This window comes from Opisthocomus hoazin, chromosome 1 (assembly GCF_030867145.1).
Source record: "Opisthocomus hoazin isolate bOpiHoa1 chromosome 1, bOpiHoa1.hap1, whole genome shotgun sequence".
Taxonomy (NCBI): domain Eukaryota; kingdom Metazoa; phylum Chordata; class Aves; order Opisthocomiformes; family Opisthocomidae; genus Opisthocomus; species Opisthocomus hoazin.
The window spans coordinates 149,967,596-149,993,459 of record NC_134414.1 but is presented as its reverse complement, the minus strand read 5'-3'; the positions used below and the strand labels follow the sequence as shown (position 1 = coordinate 149,993,459).

The following is a 25,864-nucleotide window of genomic DNA, read 5'->3' as shown; positions in this document are numbered from 1 at the left end:
GCCTGGAGGGCAACTGGCCCTGCCGTGCAGCTCCTGCCTCCAGCTCAGGTTTGCACGTGGTCTGACAGTAGTGGAGGGGGGAAGCAGGGATCTGTCCCCCAGACTGTGAGGGAGGGTGAGGGGGAATGTTTCTGGAAGAGCAGAGCATCCTGGAGGTTTCTCTTGCGCCGACCCAAGGGGGAGTACGAGAGAGACAGCCAGTGCCCCACAGTCCAGCTGCGTTTGCCCTTCCTGGGTGGGGAGGGCACGAAAGCTCTTGGGCTCATTGCAGCACAAACCCCAACTCCCAGCTGGAGTTTTTCCGTTCCTTCATTTTCATAGATCTGTTATTAGTCATTGTCCCTAGTATGCTGGCAAATTTTTAAAAGAAATAGGACCATTTAATTTATTGCTTGTCTTGTACAGACGTTTTTCTTCATTGGTTCTTCACACTCAGTTTTTTTCCTTGTAGTACAAATGGGTTATGATTGCTGCTTTGCAATACGTAAGTCTTCAAACCCTCTCATGAACCCCAAAGCCTGCACTCATCTGGTGGCCTTTTCAGCGCTGATTTGAGTTGTACTGTCTCTGAGATAATCAACCTAAGTTTCTATGACTGTAAGATTAACGTCTTCTTTTGTGACATGGCACTTGTGATGTGGCTTGCATGGACAGCAATGGAGCTGAAATTTTTATGTTCAGTCTTAGCATGTTGCTTACATTTGTCTCATTACTATTGATGCTGATTTCTGATGGCTACATCATAAAGAAAATTCCCTCTATTGAAGAGAAGCAGAAAACTTTTCCTAAGTGCTCTTCCCATCTTGCTGTGGTGGTTGTGCACTTTGAATGTGTTCCCATGATATATGTGAAGCCCAAATCCAGATCTATCTTGGATGAAGACACTTTTCTTTCTGTTACTTGTACTGTAATGACTGCCTTGTTAAACTCTGTAGATTAAAATCTGAACAAGAAAGACTGTGCAGCTGGCTCTTAGGAAGACCCTTGGCAGAAAATAGTTTACTGCAAACACATTCAGGGCTCAGTTAGAAAGCTAATTTAACCACTTGAGAACTCCTGACCCAATCCAGTAGCTGACAGCGTCATGGAAAGAAAATGGTGTGATATACACTGCATCATGGGAGAATCTTGCCTATTCAGTGTTTTCTGTGAATGAGGTGCTCCTCGGGAATCATTCTCATGCAAGAACACCTTCAGTGAAAAGAGTCTTGTAGAAACATGATTTCAGAAACACATACAGGGAAGCAGCATTGCAACCCTTCTTCCTAGGCATCTGCTTGAGCACACTCTTAGTTCTGTTTACACCAGGCCATTTTTGTCTCATCTAGAATGTAGCCTTTCTAGGATGTTCACCTTTTTATGGTTGTTTTTAGGAAGTGATGAGGAGGACGGCAATATCATCAGGCCTGCAACAGGCGTCAGTATGGTGATACTGGTATGCTTAATCCATCTGTCTCAGGTGTTCCCCTGCTGACCACTGAAAGCATTCTGCTCTCTCCAGATCTTCCTGAGCGAAGAAATTGTTTCTGATGTGGTCAGAGCATTATGTTTGCTTTATGGTCCTGATTAGGTTGTGGTAATCAGGGCAGGGATTCCCAGCATGTACTCTTGGACAGCCCAGATCGTTATTTGCATACTTTACTATCCCATTCCTTGTCCCTCCACTGCAATATTCTCCCACATAAACAACCTGCCCCCTTTTTCTCACTGATCACAGTTTTACTACCTCTCATACCTAATTTGAGATTTATGATACTGTTCTCTAGGCAATTTTGGCCCTATATGTTGTTAAATAATCTAACTATGGCTGACATTGCGAAATTCTTGCCACCAGTACCTCCTTCCAATTATCTGCGACGTGCAATGATTTCTCACATAGGCTGCCTCTTAACCGGGTGAGAAATCCAGCCATGCTGCATGGTGCTGTCTGTAACTTTTGTCAGCCCCTCACACTGTTACTTGCCATGCTGGGCAATTTCTCATGCCACAGCAGTAGTTTCTTATGCCTTGATTGGTTAGTTTAACCTCAGGGCAGGGCACAGTCAGCAGAATACGTACACCTGCAGCCCTAGCAGTTGTCATCGGGGTATTTCAAACACAAACGCAGCCCCAAAGAACCACTCTTGGAAGAGGCAGCACAGCTCCAGGGCTGAGAGTTCACCATGTCTGCAGCCTAGGGAGGCAGCAAGGAAAAGGGTTTCTTAGGCTGCTCCCAAACCAATGTCACGTAATTCTTCCTGATTTCTTCCCGAAAACTGGATTTCCCTGTTTCTCCGTTGCACAAATTCTGCTGGTTTTGGTGTTCACCTTCACAGACTTGTCTGCTTTCACTGGAGATATCCGTATAGTGGTGATAATAAGGGTTGATTGCTCTCTTGATTTCTCCATGCACTTCCCCTCTACTCTCTCCTTCCCAGAGACATAGTATACCTTTTCCATTGTCCCCAGCACACTAGTAAATTTGGTAAGAAAGCAAAAGGTCCTTTCCTGCATAGGACATGCTATCCAGATGTGGTTTTTCCCTTGGCTTTCAATGCATCAATTGCATGCACCTAGCATCAACGGGATATGATCGTTGTACCTCAGTCTGCAGGCCTTTGCAATCACCATGTCATCGTAAGCCACAAGTTCTGCCTTCTGCTGACAACTATGTGGCAATCTGCCATCCCCTCCGCTATGCCCTCATCATGAACTGGAGGGTGTGCCTCCACCTTGCCGCAGTTTCATGGGCTTTTGGGTTCGTATTTGGTACACTACAAGCCTCTCTGGCTTTACGTCTGCCTTTCTGTGGCCCCTGCGAGGTTGACCACTTCTTCTGTGAAATCCTTGCTGTCTTAAAGCTGGCCTGCACTGACACTACTCCCAATAAAGTCCTGATCTTTGCTGTTTGTGTGTGCTTCCTCCTCTTCCCTGTAGCTTTAATCCTAGTTTCCTACCTGCACATCCTGGCCACCATTCTGCGCGTCCGCTCCGCACCAGGATGGCACAAAACGTTCTCCATCTGTGGCTCCCACCTGACTGTGGTAGGTCTGTTTTATGGAAATGCCATCTTCATGTACATGGGGCCCAGGAGCAACAACTCATCTGGGAGGGAGAAAGTTCTTTCCCTTTTCTACAGTCTCGTCAGCCCCAGTTTGAACCCACTGATTTACAGTCTCAGGAACAAGCAAGTGAAGGAAGCCTTGCTGAAGCTTCAGAGAAGGAGAAGAATCCTTCGTTTTGTGTAGTTTGGGTTCTAAGCTTTCACCTGTCTCCTGTCTTTCTGCTCTTTCTTCTTGAGCTCTTTGGGTATTTCTCACTGAATTTTAAGTGGTTGAAATGTAACACAAGAAATTATTCAAATACATTTGTCTCTGTTTCTCTATGCAGTGCAATGAATATCATCACACAAAATGACTGATTAACATTCCTTTTTTTAGAGGTAACTAATTATTCTTCCTCATATGCAGTCATCCTAGGCAGGTAGTATGTTTTACTGGACCTGTTGACCCAGCTGGAAAAAATAGTTTGTCTTCTGGGTTCTAACTGGCCGTCAGAATAAACTACTATGTAGCAGGTTTCTTTTCTGAGTATATCAGTTCATCTAAGAAGATATTATTGTTCCCTACCCTATTTGTATTTCCTATATCCCTAGGATGCTAGAGCTTCAACTCTATTATTAGAAAGAAAAAGAGAGAAAACTTAATGTTAATGGACTTTGTTCCTCAGGAGGGTGAAGGAGACTATGAAGGGTTTTCTTCTGCACACTTTATAGCATGACACCTCTCATGCAAGAAGTGAACATGATGACCACTGCAGTGCAGAAACTAACTTTCTGTGGTTTTGCCAGGCTTCTACCCACAGCAGTTCCTGGGACTCAGCTAGCTGAGGTATCTGCAATCTGCAGTGGAGTTCTCACATTGACCCTGACCCTGGATGTAGGCTTTTGGCGCCTTCCCATACACCCACATTTCTTCCTGCAGCTGGGAGAAAGAAGAACTGACCACTGTAGGAAAAGATCAGGTTCGAGACCATCTGAGAAACCCAAAGGTGCACAAGTCCATGGCACCTGATGAGGTGCATCCACGAATCCTGAGGGAACTGGCAGATGACATTGTTAAGCCTCTATCCGTCACATCTGAGAAGTCGCAGCAGTCCAGTGAAGTTCCCACTGCCTGGAAAAGGGGAAACGCAACCCCATTTTTAAAAACGGTAAAAAGGAGGACCCGGGATACTACAGGTCAGTCAATCTCACCTCTGCGACCAGCAAGATCATGGAGCAGATCCTCCTGGAAACAATGCTATGGCATATAGGAAATAAGGAGAAGATTGGTGACAGCAGACATCGCTTCACTCAGGGCAAATCATGCCTGACAAATGTGGTGGCCTTCTGTGATGGGGTTACAGCATTGGTGGATAAGGGAAGAGTAACTGATGTCATCTACCTGGACTTCTGCAAAGCATTTGATACAGTCCTGCAGGACATCCTTGTCTCTAAATTGGAGAGACATGGATTTGACAGATGGACCACTGGGTGGATTAGGAATTGGCTGGATGGCCGCACTCAAAGAGTTGCGGTCAACAGCTCGAAGTCCCAGTGGAGACGAGTGATGAGTGGTGTTCCTCAGGGGTCGGTATTGGGACTGGCACTGTTTAATACCTTTTTCAGTGACACGGACAGTGGGATTAAGCGCACCCTCAGTATGTTTGCTGACACCACCAACCTGTGTGGTGTGGCTGACACGCTGAAGCAGAGGGATGCCAGTCGGTCAGAAGCTCAACATAACCCAATAATGTGTGCTTGCAGCCCAGAAAGCCAACCGTATCCCAGGCTGCATCAAAAGAAGCATGGCCAGTGGGTTGAGGGAGGTGATTCTGCCCCGCTACTCTGCTCTGCTGAGACCCCACCTGGAGTCCTGTGTCCAGCTCTGGGGTCCCCAACATAAGAAGGACATGGACCTATTGGAGCGAGTCTGGAGGAGGACCACAAAGAAGATCAGAGGGCTGGAACACCTCTGCTATGAAGACAGGCTGAGACAGTTATGGTTGTTCACCCTGGAGAAGACTAGGCTTCAGGGACACCCTAGAGAGCAGCCTTCCAGTACCTAAAGGAGGCCTTCAAGAGAGGTAGAGAGGGACTTTACATAAGGTCATGTAGTGATAGGACTAGGAGTAAAGGCTTTAAACTTAAAGAGGGTAGCTTTAGATTGGGTATAAGGAAGAAATTCACCATGAGGGTGGTGAAGCACTGGAACAGATTGCCCACAGAACTTGTGGATGCCCCCCTCGCTGAAAGTGTTCAAGGCCAGGCTGGATGGGGCTTTGAGCAACTTGGTTGAGTGGAAGGTGTCCCTGCCCATGGCAGGGGAGTTGGAACTAGATGACCTTTACGGTCCCCTCCAAACCAAATTATTCTATGGTTCTATGATTTGTAAATCTAGACCCTCATTATAGATGTTTCTGGAACACTGATACAACTGACAGGCCACATTACCTTTCCCAAGGCATCCATGCCATAAACAAAACTATAACATATTAGAAATCTGACAGAATTGTAGAAGTGAAAAAGAGGGAATAAAGAAATCTTCCTTCCCTAAAGTGCATCATTCCTGAGTTCAGCATAAAACGCAGGACCATTAGCATGGTACGTACACCATTTGGATAACTGGGTCTGTAAGAGAGCTTCACTGCCTTCATTATCCTTTCTTACGCCCATGCTGGCTTTCACTTCAGAGCCAGACATCATTCCTGCACACAAAGACTCATAGAAGCAGTTAGACTGGAAGGGACCTCTGGGGCTCACCTGGCCCAGCATCCATTTCTGAAGCAGGGTACCTCCTGACACATGCTCCTTTCAATGACTGCGTCATTCTTACCAGGCCCTGAGATCAACAGTGTGCTCCTGAAGAACAGTGTTTGGTTCCTCATTTCATACCACCCTGCAGAGGGAAGAAGAAGATTGGGCTTATCCTTACGACCCAGGTGGGTGTAGAGCTGTTCAATGCAGTATGGGTGTTCTTCAGCCCAGCTCGACAAGGGTCGAGTTGGGTCCTCTCTGTCAAGGCCTATCAGTATAGAAGGGTCATTAGTATGGGTCTCCTTCAGCCCAGCTGGTGATGGCCTCTCCTCAAAGAACACAGCTCCTGCAGCTTCATCAGTCCTATGTCACAGAGTGCCCCTCAGACCCCAAGTTAGCTCCACATCCATTTATGCTGCATTCAAGCTGAGACTGTTGGAGAGCACAGCTGGGCTTGTGTCTCTTCTCCTCGTGGACGCTTGGTGTGAGGTTAGGAACGCCTGTTCATGTGGAGTTTACCAGTTCTCTGAGCGCAGGGAAACAGACTGGCTCTCTCACACCCTTCCACTCTGTGGTGGTAGGCTAGACTCCATAAAGCTGAAGCACAGCCAGAGGAAAGGACAAGAGTGACTGTGACTTGCTCTTGCTATTTTGATTTGCTCTCTTTGTCTTGGTGGGAGAGACACAAAGCTGTTGTTAAGTCGAGCCAGGGAGCTGATCTGTCTCTGATTGCCCTCTGTGGGAAAGCATCTGCCCTAGCTACTCCACACAGCAAAACATCATCCTACCTCGTGGCCGGCCTGGCTGCGCACAGCCAAAGTAGAGCATGAGGGAGCAGCATACTGCTCAATGATGGGGATCCAGCATCTTTCGGGGGGACTGGGTCTTCTACTGCTCATGTCCAAGGCTTGCTTCCACTTGTCTCCTCCAAGGCCTTCCTCCCCAGTCACACTCAGCAAGATTGGAAGCAAACACCAAGATCCTTGGTGCCCATGCAAGTACCTCTTTCCCATCTGACAATGGTGCTGCTTGAATCTTGTGTTCTGCCTTCCTGTACACACATAATTGCAGAGGGAAGAAGAAGATTTGGCTTATCCCCCTCGCTGGCGCGGGGCTCTGCCGTCCGACCTGCAGGCGGGGGAGGATGGGTCCGGGGGGGGGGGGGGGGGGGAAGAGAGAAAGAGACAAAAAGAGGAAAAAAATAAATAAACGAGTGACCCCACGCAACGGACCGCCGCCCCCCCTGCCCAGGGCTCCTGCTATTTTTGTTCCCCAGGGAGCTAAATTTTGGGGGAGGGGGAGATCTCCGGAGAGGCCGGGAAGGCTGTCAATCGGCTTTCACATTCCTTCAGTTCATTCAGTAAGAAATGAATTCAGAACACTGTGTGGGAGAGCCGAAAAGCCCCATCCAGCAGCAAGCAAGCAGCCTCCGACTTGGGTGTTTGTTTTTTTTTTTGCGATCCAATTTTTTTGCTTTCTTTTTTTTGTTTTGGTTTTTGATTTCGTCATGTTTTCAAAAAATCGATAAAAATATTAGAATTGCCCTGGGGGTCCCGGTTTTGGCGCCGGGGCCATCCCGGGACGGTCCCCTATCGTTTCCGACAATTGCAAAAATTCCCCCGTGGGGTGTCCCCCGGCCCGGCGCCCCCGACCCAGCCGGGGGGGGGGGGGGGGGGGAGGACGGGAGACGCAGCGTAGGGCGAGGTGGGGTGGGGAGAGCCCGCGCTGCCTGGATCCTCTTAGCAAGCAGCGAGCGAGAAAAAAAATGACTTCAAAAATTTACCAAAAATCGGAGCCGGGGAGAAAAAGCACAAATCGCACATGAAAACCAAGCGGGGAGTCCGGTCTTTCCAACCCGGGGGGTTTGGTCCGGGAAAGGTCCCCCCCAAAGGAGATCCGAAGGGGCAAACGACGGGTGGTGGGGCCGGGGCAAGGCAGGCAGCTCCGCGGGGAGCTGGGCCCGCTGCCTGAAGGGTCGGGGCGAAGGGGGGGGTTCGCTGCCGGCTCGGGGTCCCCGGCAGCCCCCGGCCGGGACGGAGGACTGGGGGGGTCGCAGTGGCGGGGTGCATTTCCGAGCCCCTTCTTGGAAACGGGGGGGGGGGGGGGGGAAGACGGGCTCGGCGCCTCCGAGCAGAGTTGCATGCAACGCAACATGGCGAAAGTAAAAAAAAAAAGAGAAGGCACGTCCTCCCCACTGCATACGTGGGCACGAAATCCCGGCCGGGCAAAAGGCGGGGGGCACCGGGCACCCCATTTCCCTCGCCCTGCCCCGGGCGCAGCTCCCTGCCCCAGAAAAGCCGCAAATCCCCAGCGCTCCCGGGCCGCCCGCAGCCGGAGGCGGCTTGGCTTTGCTTTTTAATTGCAAATGACTTTTCCAGCTCCCGCTTCCTCCCCTCCCGCACCCCGCTTTTCGGCAGCCCCCCCCCGTCCCCGGTCCCCACCAGGGAGGGGGCTGTCGGTGCTCCCCGCGCCCCTTCCCCCACCGCACCGGGTCAGCTCGGGGGGGGGGGGGGGGGCGGGAGGGGGGGACACCACAAGCAGAACCCCCACCGCGACCGGAGGGGCGAGAGGCTGCGGGGGGAGAGGGGGCGAGGCGCATCCCCCCCCCCCCCCCCTTCCGGCCGGGGCAAGGCGCCGGGACACAAACCTCCAGCATCCAAGTGGCCACCATCCTCCTCATGAAGGGCTGGATGTCCTTCTGGACGCACTTGAAGTAGGAGCACTGGGGCAGATACCTCTCCTCTATGGTCAGTAAGTTGTGCAAAACGCGGTCGTCGTAGAGCAAGTTTGGGTCAGGCAGGGCTCTCCTCATGGGATCCACCTCGCAGCACAGCAGCTCCATGTTCCCAAAGAGATCTCCCTCTTTCTCTCATGGAAAAGTTGTGGTGGGGTTGTATTTTTTTTTTTTTGGAGGGGGGGGGAAGGGGTGGGGAAAGGAGAGGGGTAAAGGAGGAGGGGTAGGTGGGTGGGAGGAAGACGGCAGGGCTCTCCAGCTCGCTCCTGCCTCCCCTGAAACTCCTCTCCCCCTCTCTTGATTTCTAGCCTAAAGTTGAAGCGAAGTGACGCAACTGGCCGGGGCAGGCAGTCCTCTCTCTCTTGTTATTATGGAGAACAGCAGCTGGGCAGACGTAACATCAAACGCGGGTTTCTTTTTTTTTTTTCCCCCTCTCTATAAGCTAACAAGGAACCAGGAGGCCCTCGTATAGGGACACACACACACACAAACACGAGTGACAGCTTCTCTTTTTCTTCCTTCCAGCGACCAGATGAAATCCGCTCCGCGCTTTCCTTTGGCGGGAGCCCGTCTCAATCCATTCCCCCCCCCTTGTCTTATTGCAAGAAGCTGAGACACACCCCCCCCCCCCCCCCAGGGGTGAAGGATGCAGGGTCCCGGCTCAGCCGGGGGTGCCAGACCCGCGTCCCGCCCCCCTCCTCGCCCCCTTCACCCGCCCCCCCCCTCAATCTGCCAAAGCGGGGGGGGGAGACACGGAGCTCCCCGCCAACTGCAGCCCAACGGCAAACCCGAGGGTCCTGGAGGGGTGGGGGTTCGGCGGCGTTTTGGGGGTGAAATCCAGCAACAGCCGCGCTGCGCGGCCACGCTGATGCGGCTTTCTAGGAAACGCGGCGGGGGAGGGAGGGAGGAGGGAGGTAGGTTGGTTGGGGGGGGGGACGACACGGACGCCACACACGCCACGTCGCGACAGGGCACGACACGGGAGCTGCGCCCCGCCACCGGGTGACCCCCACCCTCCTCGCAACTTCGCCGGCGTCGCGGTCCCCCCTCCCCGCCCGCAAAAAATGTGTCAAAACTGCGCCGAGCCTCTCGCCCGCTGCCTTGCGACGGCGGAGCGGGGGCTCCCGAGGGGGAAGGAGCTGCCCGGGCTGCGGCGGGGCGGGCGGGGGGGGGGGGTGTCCCTGCTCCCCCCCCAACCTCCGGTGGGCTGGGGGGGGTTGGGGGTGGGGGGAGGAAAACCGCCTTAAAAGTGTCAGTGAGGAGTTCGGGGCGCCGCTTCCCCTCCCTGCTATTTGCATAGCCAATAGCTCTGGGGCTCCCGCCGCTGCGCGCTGATGGTTACCGGGCAGATTATATTTTAAGGACGCGTGCTGCCCGGCATCGAAAGCGACCCGGGAGGGAAGGGGGCGAGGTGGAGACCCCCCCCTTCCCCCCTCATCTGACCCCACCGCCGGTCCCGGGAGCCGCACGGGCCCTGCCGGCGTCGGGGAAGGCGGGCGAGCGGCCGTCGTGGCCCCGCGGGTGGGCAAACGCGCCCGCTCCCACGCCGAGCCCCCGGGTGGGAGGGATGGGGCCGGCTTCGCCGTGGGCCGCAGCTCGTCGGAGCGCGGCGGCGAGGGTCCCTCGCCAAAGCCGGGCCAGCCCCGCGCCTCACCCGCCCGTCGGAGCGAACGGCCGCTTCGACAGCCAGCAGCCGGCCGGGACTCCCTTTCCCCCGGGACAGCCGAGCCCTCCGCCCGTTGCTTCCCCGCAAAACCCCGTCCCCGCAGCGAGCAGCCCCCCGGCCGCAGCCGAAGCGGAGCGGCGGGCGCTGCCGGGCGCCGTGTGTGGCCCCGCTCCCCCTCCCCTCCCCCGAGGCGGGAGCTCACCGGGGCCAAGCCCTCCGTAGGCGGAATTGGGCCGAGCTTCCCCCGGCGAGGCTCACGTTTTAGGAGGGAGCGAGGTGGGGGTACCCCCCTTTCCGCCCCCCCACCCCCCCCGGCGTACGTCGAGGGCGGCGAGCGGGGACCCGCGGCGCGCTCCGCAATGAAAGGCTCTTTAACTTCCACCATTCATTTCCCCTTCCTGGCTGCTCCTGCGAACAGGGAGCGTGTTGTGTCAGCGCACGGTTTCCTTCTCCAAACTTAAATTCATAAGCGCTCCCGTCTGGCTTTGTAGCCCGACAATGCAGCGATTGTGATCTGTGCGGGTTTCGGGGGGGGGGGGGGGGGGGGGGTAAGACGGACACACAACACAACGGGTGTCCTAATTGTCCGGCACTGACTTTCCGAAGTGGGGTGACGTCTGGGGCACGGTGCGGCTGCCGTCGGGGAGCCGCGGGGACCGGGGGAGGGATGGGGTGATCCCCCCCCCCCCCCCCGCGCCCCGCGATGGGGTGGCCGCCGGGGAGCGGCCCCCCCCCGCCACCCTGCTGGGGAGGGCGGTGTTCCCCTTAAAAAGGGGGGGAAAATCCCCACCACCACCACCACGAATCAATAAATGGAAGCGTGCCAGCTCCGCACGCAGAGGTGCCGTCGATCTGCAGCGACGTCGTGAAAAAAAACAACCAACACAAAACCCCCGGCTTTTTTTATACCGGGTGCCCGTTTCCAATGGGGAAAGGCCGGCGCTGAGAGGCAGGGGGGGCCCGGAGGGGGTCCCGGGGCCACGCAACCCGGCGTGGCCGAGCTGCCCCGCCGCCCAGTCCCCCTGCCCACGGGCGCTGCCGCACGCGTTCGGAGGCAGCAGATGTTTTAAGCCAAGCAGCTGGGATCCCTGGCCAGGGATGGGGGCATTGACAAGGCCATTGGGAAGAAGGAACAAGTCCTCAGCCTCTGGAGGAGACTTCTGTCAGGCGTGAGGGAGAGGTACCCCTTCAGTGAGGTTTTTGTATGTTACCCTGGCAAGTGGACCAATATGGAAAAGGGTATTCAGTACCTGAGGGAATTAGCTGTGCAGGAGCTGGTTTACTATGAACCAGACGATGACCAGTTACCCACAGACCCAGATGCAATCCAGTGCACAGCATCTATGTGGAGGAAGTTTGTGCGGAGCGCACCGTCCTCATATGCCAACTCACTGGCAGTAGTAAACTGGAAAGGTAAAGAGGCACCAACAGTGGATGAGGTGGCTGTCAGACTCCAGCAATACGAGGAAAGTCTGTCTTCCTCCCTTGTCTCAGCTGTGAATAAATTGTCCCGGCAGTTCCAGCAATTCAAAGAGGATATGTCCTACTCCCCACCTGTGCGGGCCTGCATTTCAGCTATTAGGGGCAAGCATTTCTCTGCTCAGGAGAGAGAGTACAGAGCCTACACACCACGGGGAACCCTGTGGTTTTACCTGCGTGACCACGGAGAGGACATGAGGAAGTGGGATGGAAAACCCACCTCAAGTCTAGAGGCACGAGTGCGTGAGTTGCGAGGTAAAACAATCACAAAAGGGGATTCTGTTAGGAAAAATGCCGCTCCAGTTTCCAGCAGCCAGCTCTCCAGGCCAGGCAGGCAGTTTGATCTTGATTCCGATCCTCTGGAGGGGACCTCCAAGTCATTTTTACAGCAGGTGAGCAGCAAATTCTCTGACGAGGATTAGAGGGGCCCTGCCTCCGGCCAGGTGGAGGCAAGGGACAACCGGGTTTATTGGACGGTGTGGATTCGGTGGCCTGGCACGTCAGATCCACAAGAGTATAAAGCTCTAGTGGACACTGGTGCACAGTGTACCTTAATGCCATCAGAGTTCAAAGGGTCAGAGTCCATTTGCATTTCTGGAGTGACAGGGGGGTCCCAAGAGCTGAGTGTATTGGAGGCTGAAGTGAGCCTCACTGGGCAGGACTGGCAGAAACACCCCATTGTAACTGGCCCTGAGGCTCCATGCATCCTTGGGATAGACTATCTTAGGAGAGGCTATTTCAAGGACCCAAAGTGGTATCGGTGGGCTTTTGGCATAGCTGCTTTGGAGACGGAAGAAATTAAAAAGCTGTCCATTTTGCCTGGTCTCTCGGAGGATCCTTCCGTTGTGGGGTTGCTGAGGGTTGAAGAACAACAGGTGCCAATCGCGACCACAACGGTGCACCGGCGACAGTATCGTACCAACCGAGACTCCTTTCTCCCCATTCATCAGCTGATCCGCCAGCTGGAGAGTCAAGGAGTGATCAGCAAAACTCGCTCACCCTTTAATAGTCCCATATGGCCAGTGAGAAAATCTACTGGAGAGTGGAGACTGACAATAGACTACCGTGGCCTGAAAGAAGTCACACCACCACTGAGTGCTGCCGTGCCAGATATGCTAGAACTTCAATATCAGCTGGAGTCAAAGGCAGCCAAGTGGTATGCTACAATTGACATTGCTAATGCATTCTTCTCCATCCCTTTGGCAGCAGAATGCAGGCCAGAGTTTGCTTTCACCTGGAGGGGCATCCAGTACACCTGGAATCGACTGCCCCAGGGGTGGAAACACAGTCCCACCATTTGCCATGGACTAATCCAGACTGCACTGGAAAAGGGTGAGGCTCCAGAACATCTGCAGTACATTGATGACATCATTGTATGGGGTGACACCATGGAGGAAGTTTTTGAGAAAGGGGAGAAAATAGTTCAGATCCTTCTGAAAGCCGGTTTCGCCATTAAGTGAAGTCAAGGGACCTGCGCAAGAGATCCAGTTTTTGGGGATAAAATGGCAGGATGGGCGCCATCAAATCCCAATGGATGTCATCAACAAAATAGCAGCTATGTCCCCACCAACCAGCAAAAAGGAAGCACAGGCCTTCCTGGGTGTTGTGGGTTTTTGGAGGATGCACATCCCAAATTACAGCCAAATTGTAAGTCCTCTGTACCACGTGACCCAGAAGAAGAATGATTTTGAATGGGGCCCTGAGCAACGACAGGCATTTGAACAGATTAAACGGGAGATCGTTCATGCCGTAGCCCTTGGTCCAGTCCGGTCAGGGCAAGATGTTAAAAACGTGCTCTACACCGCAGCCGGGGAGAATGGCCCAACCTGGAGTCTCTGGCAGAAAGCACCAGGGGAGACTCGAGGTCGACCCCTGGGGTTTTGGAGCCGGGGATACAAAGGATCCGAGGCCCGCTATACTCCCACTGAAAAAGAGATTCTGGCAGCATATGAAGGCGTTCGAGCTGCTTCAGAAGTGGTCAGCACTGAAGCACAGCTCCTCCTAGCTCCACGATTGCCGGTCCTGGGCTGGATGTTCAAAGAGAGGGTCCCCTCTACGCATCATGCCACCGATGCTACGTGGAGTAATTGGGTCGTGCTGATCACCCAGCGCGCCCGAATGGGAAACCCCAGTCGCCCAGGGATTCTGGAGGTCATCATGGACTGGCCAGAAGGCAAAGATTTTGGAGCATCGCCAGAGGAGGAGGTGACACGTGCTGAAGAGGCCCCACTGTATAACCAGCTGCCAGAAGATGAGAAACAGTATGCCATGTTCACGGATGGGTCCTGTCGCATTGTGGGGAAGCAGCGGAGGTGGAAGGCTGCTGTGTGGAGCCCTACACGACAAGTCGCGGAAAAGGCCGAGGGAGAAGGTGAGTCCAGCCAGTTTGCAGAGGTGAAAGCCATCCAGCTGGCTTTAGACATTGCCAGTCGAGAGAAGTGGCCAGTGCTCTGTCTTTACACCGACTCTTGGATGGTGGCCAATGCCTTGTGGGGGTGGCTGTAGCAATGGAAGAAGAACAACTGGCAGCGCAGAGGCAAACCTATCTGGGCTGCCCCATTGTGGCAAGATATTGCTGCCCGGCTGGAGCAGTTGGCTGTAAAAGTCTGTCACGTGGACGCCCACGTCCCTAAGAGTCGGGCCACTGAAGAACATCAAAACAACCACCAGGTAGATCAGGCTGCTAAGATTGAAGTGGCTCGGGTGGATCTGGACTGGCAACATAAGGGTGAACTGTTTATAGCTCGGTGGGCCCATGACACCTCGGGCCACCAAGGAAGAGACGCGACATACAGATGGGCTCGTGACCGAGGGGTGGACTTGACCATGGACACTATTGCACAGGTTATCCATGAATGTGAGACATGCACTGTAATCAAGCAAGCCAAGCGGGTAAAGCCTCAGTGGTATGGAGGACGATGGCTAAAATATAAATATGGGGAGGCTTGGCAGATTGACTACATCACACTGCCACAGACCCGCCAAGGCAAGCGCTATGTGCTCACAATGGTGGAGGCCACCACCGGATGGCTGGAAACCTAACCTGTGCCCGATGCCACCGCCCAGAATACCATCCTGGGCCTTGAAAAACAAGTCCTGTGGCGACATGGCACCCCCCAAAGAACTGAGTCGGACAACGGGACTCATTTTCGTAACAGCCTCATAGACACCTGGGCCAAAGAACACAGTATTGAGTGGGTGTATCACATCCCCTACCATGCACCAGCCTCGGGAAAGATCGAGCGGTACAAAGGGCTGCTAAAAACCACTTTGAGGGCAATGCGGGGTGGGACTTTCAAAGATTGGGATACCCATTTAGCAAAGGCCACCTGGTTGGTTAACACCAGGGGATCCACCAACCGGGCTGGTCCTGCCCAGTTAAAACCTCAGCGCCCCGTAGAAGGGGATAAAGTCCCTGTAGTGCACATGCGGAACACGTTAGGGAAGACAGTTTGGGTTAGTCCTGCCTCGGGCAAAGGCAAGCCTGTCCGCGGGACTGCTTTTGCTCAAGGACCTGGGTGTACCTGGTGGGTAATGCGGAAGGATGGGGAAGTCTGATGTGTACCTCATGGGCATTTGATTTTGGGGGAGAATAGTCCATAAATAAATAAATTGTATAAAGTTAATTGTTAAATAACCCTGTCACTCTCTGTTATCACTGTTATAATTGTTATATGTTATACCAGTAGTAGCATAGTAAGAATCGTTCAGATTAAAGAAGTATGGACTTTTTTGATGAACCCTAGCAGAGCACAGCGATGATGGAACTGGACCTGAATTTCAACAACTGGCACCCAGCAACTTCTTCGAGATCGACATCTCGAACCTGCAGACTGTGGGCACGGGCCGCACCAGATACATCAGCCGTGATCTCCGGATGCAGCAAGTGAGCGCCCATCACCACACCTCACCTCTCCTGCCACGGAAGACCAGTACGACAGATGGAGCCCGAAGTCATGGATTAAATGAACTCAATAGACACTTTAGAGTGATGATCCATAGACTAAGGGAATGATATCTGGAGACAGGAGAAGTGGCGGTGATCAACTGGACAATGGGGAACCTGGACATGACGTAGATGGTATGGAATAAGGGGTGGATAATGTCCTGGGTTTGGCCAGGACAGGGTTAATTTTCACCAGAATCCAGGAAGGGTCACAGCCGGATGGGCTGACCTAACCCCAACCTGGCCAAACAGAGCCGGGTATTCCATACCATGTGCCGTCATGCTGGGTTCCGGGGCGGGGGGGGGGAGGAACGGCGGGAACTCACTCGCGGCTCGGGAGCACGCGGCGCTGGTTGTGGAGGGCGGTTCTCCGGGTTGTGCGGTTCGTGTCGTGTTTTCTCCTTATATGTATCGTTGTTGTTCCTCTTTCCCTTTGTTTGCTGTTCTGTTAAACTGCCCTTATCCCGACCCACCACTTTCTGCCTGTTTCTTTCTATTCTCCTCCGCAACCCGGTGGGGGGAGGGGCGACCGCGTGGCGCTTTTGTTACCGGCTGCAGCCAAAACCAAAACAAGCTGTGCTTCCCTTGTCATCTTATGGATGAAGTGATTCACCCACTATAAAATCCTTCCTCAAACTACAAACCCCAGAAGCTGTCCCCAAGGACCAAACCAGACAGAGATTGCCGCTGAGAAAACCTCATTTGACCGCAGGCAGGTGAAGATGGGAAAAAGCACTTGGTTGCATAGCATAACAAAAATTACCTGCCATGTGGATGCTTAGCTGCCCCTGTGGACCTGGCCTTTGTGGAACTGTGAAAGACGAAGCTCCTGCAGTCCTGGCCTGCGATGGCAATCATGCCCTGTGATTTGAAGGAAGGTCTGCAAAGAAAGGCACCCACATCTTGTGCTCTTGGCTTGGGTGAGCCACAGGGAGTCCAGGGGAACATCACAGTGGGGGGAGAACACGCTCACATTCTCTGGCCAAAGGGTGACATGCTGTCAAAGACTTCGGCTCAGGAGGGCTTAAGATCACAGATAATTTGAAAAGCAAAGTGTATTAAAGAGAAGCTTCCTCATAGTGATGCCTGTCACTTATCCCAATGAGTCGGGGCTAGGTTGTGCAGCAGTCTTTAAAAAGGAATGGGCAAAATCTTGAGGGGTCCTTGGAGCAGCTAGTGAAAGTGTGTGCTCTCCGCAAGTTATTCTCATCTCAGCAAGTTATTCTGATGTGGTTTGCAATGTGGTTAGAAAGGAGGTGGTTTCAGCAGGGCTGCGATTATGTGTGTGCAGGAAGGGAGAACACAAGATTCAAGCAGCACCATTGTCAGATGGGAAAGAGGTACTTGCATGGGCACCGAGTATCTTGGTGTTCGCTTCCATTCTTGCTGAGTGTGACTGGGTTGGAAGGCCTTGGAGGAGACAAGTGGAAGCAAACTTCGGACATGAGCAGTAGAAGACCCAGCCCCCCAGAAAGATGCTGGATCCCCATCATTGAGATACATACTGCTCCCTCATGCTCTACTCTGGGTGTGCGCAGCCAGGCCAGCCACGAGGTAGGATGATGTTTTGCTGTGTGGAGTAGCTAGGGCAGATGCTTTCCCACAGAGGGCAATCAGAGACAGATCAGCTCCCTGGCTCGACTTAACAACAGCTTTGTGTCTCTCCCACCAAGACAAAGAGAGCAAATCAAAATAGCAAGAGCAAGTCACAGTCACTCTTGTCCTTTTCTCTGGCTGTGCTTCAGCTTCATGGAGTCTAGCCTACCACCACAGAGTGGAAGGGTGTGAGAGAGCCAGTCTGTTTCCCTGCGCTCAGAGAACTGGTAAACTCCACATGAACAGGCATTCCTAACCTCACACCAAGCGTCCACGAGGAGAAGAGTCACAAGCCCAGCTGTGCTCTCCAACAGTCTCAGCTTGAATGCAGCATAAATGGATGTGGAGCTAACTTGGGGTCTGAGGGGCACTCTGTGACATAGCTCTGATGAAGCTGCAGGAGCTGTGTTCTTTGAGGAGAGGTCATCATCAGCTGGGGTGAAGGACACCCATACTGCATTGAACAGCTCTACACCCACCTGGGTCGTAAGGATAAGCCCAATCTTTTTCTTCCCTCTGCAGGGTGGTATGAAATGAGGAACCAAACACTGTTCTTCAGGAGCACACTGTTGATCTCGGGGCCTGGTAAGAATGACGCAGTCATGCAAAGGAGCATGTGTCAGGAGGTATCCTGCTTCAGAAATGGATGCTGGGCCAGGTGAGCCCCAGAGGTCCCTTCCAGTCTAACTTCTTCTATGAGTCTTTGTGTGCAGGAATGATGTCTGGCTCTGAAGTGAAAGCCAGCATGGGCGTAAGAAAGGATAATGAAGGCAGTGAAGCTCTCTTACAGACCCAGTTATCCAAATGGTGTACGTACCATGCTAATGGTCCTGCGTTTTATGCTGAACTCAGGAATGATGCACTTTAGGGAAGGAAGATTTCTTTATTCCCTCTTTTTCACTTCTACAATTCTGTCAGATTTCTAATATGTTATAGTTTTGTTTATGGCATGGATGCCTTGGGAAAGGTAATTTGGCCTGTCAGTTGTATCAGTGTTCCAGAAACAGCTATAATGAGGGTCTAGATTTATAAATCATAGAACCATAGAATAATTTGGTTTGGAGGGGACTGTAAAGGTCATCTAGTTCCAACTCCCCTGCTATGGGCAGGGACACCTTCCACTCAACCAGGTTGCTCAAAGCCCCATCCAACCTGGCCTTGGACACTTTCAGCAAGGGGGCATCCACAACTTCTGTGGGCAATCTGTTCCAGTGCTTCACCACCCTCATGGTGAAGAATTTCTTCCTTATACCAAATCTAAAGCTACCCTCTTTAAGTTTAAAGCCTTTACTCCTAGTCCTATCACTACATGACCTTATGTAAAGTCCCTCTCTAGCTCTTGAAGGCCTCCTTTAGGTACTGGAAGGCTGCTCTAGGGTGTCCCTGAAGCCTAGTCTTCTCCAGGGTGAACAACCATAACTGTCTCAGCCTGTCTTCATAGCAGAGGTGTTCCAGCCCTCTGATCTTCTTTGTGGTCCTCCTCCAGACTCACTCCAATAGGTCCATGTCCTTCTCATGTTGGGGACCCCAGAGCTGGACACAGGACTCCAGGTGGGGTCTCAGCAGAGCAGAGTAGCGGGGCAGAATCACCTCCCTCAACCCACTGGCCATGCTTCTTTTGATGCAGCCTGGGATACGGTTGGCTTTCTGGGCTGCAAGCACACATTATTGGGTTATGTTGAGCTTCTGACCGACTGGCATCCCTCTGCTTCAGCGTGTCAGCCACACCACACAGGTTGGTGGTGTCAGCAAACATACTGAGGGTGCGCTTAATCCCACTGTCCGTGTCACTGAAAAAGGTATTAAACAGTGCCAGTCCCAATACCGACCCCTGAGGAACACCACTCATCACTCGTCTCCACTGGGACTTCGAGCTGTTGACCGCAACTCTTTGAGTGCGGCCATCCAGCCAATTCCTAATCCACCCAGTGGTCCATCTGTCAAATCCATGTCTCTCCAATTTAGAGACAAGGATGTCCTGCAGGACTGTATCAAATGCTTTGCAGAAGTCCAGGTAGATGACATCAGTTACTCTTCCCTTATCCACCAATGCTGTAACCACATCACAGAAGGCCACCACATTTGTCAGGCATGATTTGCCCTGAGTGAAGCGATGTCTGCTGTCACCAATCTTCTCCTTATTTCCTATATGCCATAGCATTGTTTCCAGGAGGATCTGCTCCATGATCTTGCTGGTCGCAGAGGTGAGATTGACTGACCTGTAGTATCCCGGGTCCTCCTTTTTACCGTTTTTAAAAATGGGGGTCGCGTTTCCCCTTTTCCAGGCAGTGGGAACTTCACTGGACTGCCGCGACTTCTCAGATGTGACGGATAGAGGCTTAATAATGTCATCTGCCAGTTCCCTCAGGACTCGTGGATGCACCTCATCAGGTGCCATGGACTTGTGCACCTTTGGGTTTCTCAGATGGTCTCGAACCTGATCTTTTCCCACAGTGGTCAGTTCTTCTTTCTCCCAGTCCGTGCTTTTGCTATCTGCGACTTGGGCAGTGTGGCTGGAGCACTTGTTGTGAAGACTGAGGCAAACAAGTTGTTGAGTACCTCAGCCTTCTCCATATCCCAGGTAGCCACGTCTCCCGTTTCCTTCCAGAGAGGGACAACATTTTTCCTAGTCTTCCTTTTATCACTGACATACCTATAGAAGCTTTTCTTGTTGCCCTTGAGGTGCCTGGCCAGATTTAATTCTATCAGGGCTTTAGCTTTCCTAACCTGATCCCTGGCTGCTCGGACAGCTTCTCTGAATTCCTTCCAGGCTACCTGTCCTTGCTTCTGTCCTCTGTAGACTTCCTTTTTGTGTTTAAGTTCACCCAGGAGCTACTTGTTCATCCATGCGGGCCTCCTGGAGTTTTACCCAACTTCCTCTTTGTTGGGATGCATTGCTCCTGAGCTTCAAGGAGGCAATCCTTGAGTATTAGCCAGCTTTCTTGGGCCCCTCTTCCTGCCAGGGCTTTATCCCGTGGTACCAAGGAGATCCCTGAAGAGGCCAAAGTCTTCTCTGCTGAAGTCCAGGGTAGTGAGCTTTCCGTTCACCCTCCTTGCTGCCCTAAGGATCTTATATGCCACCACTTCATAGTGACTACGGCCAAGGCTGCCCTTGAACCTCACATTCCCCACCAGCCCCCCCTTGATGGTGAGAACAAGGTCTAGCATAGCACCTCTCCTTGTGGGCCTCTCTATCACTTGGAAAAGGAAGTTATCATCAACACAGTCCAGGAACCTCCTAGATTGCTTATATCCTGCTGTGTTTCTCCTCCAACAGATACCTGGGTGGTTGAAGTCCCGTAACAGGATCAGGCTGCTCCTATCTCTCTATAGAGGGCCTCATCCACTTGGGCTTCCTGGTCGAGTGGCCTGTAGCAGACCCCGACTATAATGTCACCTGTCCCTGCCGTGCCTCTAATCCTGACCCATAAGCTCTTGGTCGACTCCTCATTCATTCCCAGGCAGAGCTCCATGCACTTCCACTGGTCATTGACAGAGAGGGCAACACTCCCTCCTTGTCTCCCCTACCTGTCCTTCCTAAAGAGCCTGTATCCTTCCGCTGCAACACTCCAGCCATAGGAGCCATCCCACCACATCTCCATGATGCCAATAAGAGCACAGCATAGCAGGCATGCGCATGTCTCTAACTCCTCTTGTATATTCCCCATGCTGTGTGTATTTGCATAGAGACATTGGAGTGGGCCCCTGATGAAGCTAACTTACTGGCTGGAGTGGCTAGAATTCCTTTGTGCTGCTCTTCAGGTGTTCTCCTGCTGCCCTGTGATCCTTCTCCAGGCTCTGGGCATCTGTTGCTGGCACTGGCATCAAACTGGTAGACATGGAATGGATTGAGGTTCCAGTCCACTGGCAACTTTAGTTTAAAGGCCCCTTCACCAGCTTGGCAAGCCTATGACCGAAGATGCTCTTCCCCTTTTCTGACAGGTGGACCCCATCAGCCCCCAGTACACCAGGTTTCTCAAAAGGAGTCCCAAGGTCTAAGTAACTGAACCCCTAGCTGTGGCACTAGTCCCATAACCATTTGTTGATTCTCCAGATTTGACTGTCCCTTTCAAATCTCTTCCCTGTGACTGGGAGGACTGATGAAAAAACCATCTGTGCTCCAGAGTCCCTTACCACCTCTCCCTCTCTCCCTTACCTTACCTCTCTCTCTCTCTTACTCTGCTTTGTAGCCCCTCTTGATACTCCTCTGGCTGCTCCTGGCTGTATCACAGGTGCCCACATGTAACACTAAATATTGTGGTTTGATTTTTAGTTACTCTTTCTGGTTTTCAGTTCTGCTTTTCTCATGGTCAGAAGAAAAAGATGAACTTCTGTCGGATTCCAGTAGGAATGGACTAATGTGTCTGGTTTTTTGATGCTCAGGGTTACAACATCAGCAATAGTCCCCTCTGGTAGATGAACCTTCAAAGGCTTGTTTAGGATGAGGGATAGGGAGATGATTTTCTTATCTTCTAAACTTGTGCCAAGTAGAAAGTTCCAGAGGAATTACGTGTTGAATGTAGTCCATTATTTTGAAAACCTCATCCCAGGTGGCAGCCTTGTTTCCTGGAAGGAAAGATCTTGCAGGCAATTAATTCTGTGAAAGCTGAGAAACCAGCGGAATATATGGCACTTTTTAACCATTAGACCTCCTAGTTAGATGTGTCAGGTAAGATTTTCCAAAGCATAATTGTCAGCAAATAGAGCTGCAGGAAGAAAGACATTTGAAATGTGGGTGTATGGGAAGGCGCCAAAAGCCTACATCCAGGGTCAGGGTCAATGTGAGAACTCCACTGCAGATTGCAGATACCTCAGTGGGTAGGAGCCTGGCAAAACCACAGAAAGTTAGTTTCTGCACTGCAGTGGTCATCATGTTCACTTCTTGCATGAGAGGTGTCATGCTATAAAGTGTGCAGAAGAAAACCCTTCATAGTCTCCTTCACCCTCCTGAGGAACAAAGCCCATTAACATTAAGTTTTCTCTCTTTTTCTTTCTAATAATAGAGTTGAAGCTCTAGCATCCTAGGGATATAGGAAATACAAATAGGGTAGGGAACAATAATATCTTCTTAGATGAACTGATATACCTAGAAAAGAAACCTGCTACATAGTTTATTCTGACGGCCAGTTAGAACCCAGAAGACAAACTATTTTTTCCAGCTGGGTCAATAGTTCCAGTAAAACATGCTACCTGCCTAGGATGACTGCATATGAGGAAGAATAATTAGTTACCTCTAAAAAAAGGAATGTTAATCAGTCATTTTGTGTGATGATATTCATTGCACTGCATAGAGAAACAGAGACAAATGTATTTGAATAATTTCTTGTGTTACATTTCAACCACTTAAAATTCAGTGAGAAATACCCAAAGAGCTCAAGAAGAAAGAGCAGAAAGACAGGAGACAGGTGAAAGCTTAGAACCCAAACTACACAAAACGAAGGATTCTTCTCCTTCTCTGAAGCTTCAGCAAGGCTTCCTTCACTTGCTTGTTCCTGAGACTGTAAATCAGTGGGTTCAAACTGGGGCTGACGAGACTGTAGAAAAGGGAAAGAACTTTCTCCCTCCCAGATGAGTTGTTGCTCCTGGGCCCCATGTACATGAAGATGGCATTTCCATAAAACAGACCTACCACGGTCAGGTGGGAGCCACAGATGGAGAACGTTTTGTGCCATCCTGGTGCGGAGCGGACGCGCAGAATGGTGGCCAGGATGTGCAGGTAGGAAACTAGGATTAAAGCTACAGGGAAGAGGAGGAAGCACACACAAACAGCAAAGATCAGGACTTTATTGGGAGTAGTGTCAGTGCAGGCCAGCTTTAAGACAGCAAGGATTTCACAGAAGAAGTGGTCAACCTCGCAGGGGCCACAGAAAGGCAGACGTAAAGCCAGAGAGGCTTGTAGTGTACCAAATACGAACCCAAAAGCCCATGAAACTGCGGCAAGGTGGAGGCACACCCTCCAGTTCATGATGAGGGCATAGCGGAGGGGATGGCAGATTGCCACATAGCGGTCATAAGACATCACAGCTAGCAACACGCACTCTGTAAGTGCGAAGATTAGGTAAAGGTGTATCTGTGTCCCACACCCAGCAAAGGAGATGGTTCTGCCTTGTCCAAGGAGGTTCCTCAGCATATGAGGGACATTGTTGGAGGCGTAGCAGATGTCCACAATGGAGAGGTGGCATAGGAAGAAGTACATGGGGCTGTGGAGGCGGTAGTCCAGACAGATAAGCACAAAGACAAGTGCATTTCCCATCAGGGTGGCAGAGTAGAGGACAGAGAAAAGGCCAAAGAGGCACAGCCGCAGAGCTGGGTTACTGGAGAACCCCAGGAGGATGAATTCTGTGACAGTTGTTTCATTCTGCATGATGTGTTGAAGGTGAGGCAGCACAAACTGTGACCACGGAGATCTGGAAGAGTAAAATCGAGGAAAAGGAAAGAAAATGGAGAGGTTTCCTAAGAACGTAGTGTCCTTTACCCTTTAGACTGCAGCTCCCTTCTCCTTGTTTTTCCCTCTGACTCCCGTGGAAGGTGTGTACTACCCTCACCACGCTGAGCGATGTAGATCTGAATTGCAAGCTCTAATGTCTTCACAAACTTTGAGCAGTTTTGAGCAATCTTGTACCATTTTACTGCCTAGCTTGCCCTTGATAACTGTCTTTATCTGGGTTGTTTTTCTGGGGGGAGTATGGGGGGGTTTCTCTGTTGGAGAAAATAACAGGTTTCTGTCATGATGAAGCTTGCAGGTGTGGATTAAGGTGAAGTCAGAACAACCTCAAAACAGCTATTTTAAATTAAGTCCATATTAAAATGAATGCACAGTTCACAGAATAATTCCAATTTTACCATTTTCTAATTCATTGCTGAGTCCTCTTTACCTTAGTGAAACGCATTCATACTGAATCCTGCAGTTGCTTGATCCGTTATTCTATACCTAACTTCACTTCATATTACTGAACAAACTCAGAGCTACACTTGGATGTGCAGCAGATAATTATTGCTAAAAGAATGTTACTAACATTTACACACAAGAGTTTTCTTACCTGTAGCATCTGGACAAATGTTATTTGTTCAGCTCGGTGTTTTTGGTTAGGGAAATCTTATCAGAAACTTCTGTGTACTTTCAGACAACAGGCAAAACAACACTCTGTTCAGCTCCCTACATTAATTTGTTTTTAAAGCCAAAGTTTTCTGTGTTATGTGTCTGAAGGGACACTGTTTTGATTGCCAACAGGCAGTACAAAAATTAATCTCAAGTATAAATCCCCAGAGTTCCATACCTGAACTCTGGGGATCCTTTCAGAAAGTAAACACCACTTTATTCTGAAATGGACATGGCATTGTACTTGCATAGCATTGTACTTGCTGTCCCTTCATTCATGTGGGTTTCTTTTCTGTTAAACAAGAGTCTGCTCTATCACTCTCCCCTTTCTGCCTTCGCTGCCTCCCCAAACTTTCCTGCCTCCAACAGCATAGAGAGCTTTTTGTCTCTGAGATACTAGCATAGGATAAGTCCTACTCTTAGGAGTTGCCAAATCCAGTATCTCAGTGCAGGACAACACTGCTGCAGCTCCATGTCCCCATATTCAGCCAAGCAGTGAGGCTGAGCATGTGTTTTCTAACTGGCACATGTACACGTGCATACATATGCCCTGTCACATAGATCCACACTGATTGAAAACAGAGCCCTCACACGAATACAAACTGCCTTGATCCTATTCTCTCTCAGGCTAATCAGGATGAAAAACACTCAGTGGAGAATATATATATGTATATATATATATACCCACAGAAGCCATATGGGTCCCATCAGTAGCTGACCTTAGACAGCCTATCCAGCACTTGGCCCCAGGATCCCATGGTCTCCCAGCTGCCTCAGGTACAAAACTGCAGGTCTCTTCAGTAGCTGTTCCAGACCTACAACCTTACCAGATCCCCTGGTTTCTCCCACAGTTGACTTGGGCCTCCCAGTCCCTCCAGTGGCTGACTCTAAGACCCTCTGGTCTCTTCAGCATCTGGCCCAGATCTATGGCCACTCCAGTCCATGGGCTGTGAGCCCCTTATTCTACTTGCTGACTAGTCCGGCTTCATGCTCACTAGCAGATGTATGCACTGACATACACACCCTCACAAGATGCACACACTGTGGTCTCCACAGCTGCTGGTGCCTCAGGTCCATGGTCCCCTATGGCCCAGGGTCCCTTTCCAGTTGCTGACACTTAGACCTTACACACAAAGTAGAGATATCCTCACTCAGGAAAATGGAAATGGAGTTTAGCAAGAAGACAGGACAGACTGTGGTGACATCATGGGCAAATCAGAATAAACAACAACCCATAGTGTATCTAGATTCTGGGTTTTATTTAACAACCAAGATTAGCCCCTTCTTGATTATTTCTCTCTCTCTCACACACACACATGCACGCACACGCTCAGGTGAGCTGGTGACGTTCAGCACATACACAGTGCTACAATCCAGAGACAGCAACTTCCCTTCCCAGGAAAGCAGGGAGGCTACTGCAGGTCCGGGAAGGCAGAAGACTTTGCCTTGGTTCCTGCTGTGCATCTGCTTGCCACTACCAGTTTTGGAGGTTGCTGGTCAAGCTTCCTGGGTGTCTCCTGGCATTTGTCTCCATGCAGCTCTCTGGTCTCCCAAGTTCTTCCCCCACT

At 51.5% G+C, this 25,864-nt stretch overlaps 2 protein-coding genes across 2 annotated transcripts; one reads left to right on the top strand and one right to left on the bottom strand.

Annotated features, from left to right (window-relative positions):
• The first annotated feature begins 2,498 nt into the window (after positions 1-2,498).
• Positions 2,499-3,227, top strand: LOC142360883 (olfactory receptor 2A14-like). Its single transcript, XM_075416918.1, has one exon. The coding sequence runs from the start codon at positions 2,499-2,501 to the stop codon at positions 3,225-3,227; it is 729 nt and encodes a 242-aa protein (XP_075273033.1).
• A 19,395-nt stretch (positions 3,228-22,622) lies between these two features.
• Positions 22,623-23,561, bottom strand: LOC104336133 (olfactory receptor 2A2). Its single transcript, XM_009941948.2, has one exon. It carries the CDS (start codon positions 23,559-23,561, stop codon positions 22,623-22,625), a length of 939 nt encoding a protein of 312 aa, XP_009940250.2.
• Between the last annotated feature and the right edge of the window lie 2,303 nt (positions 23,562-25,864).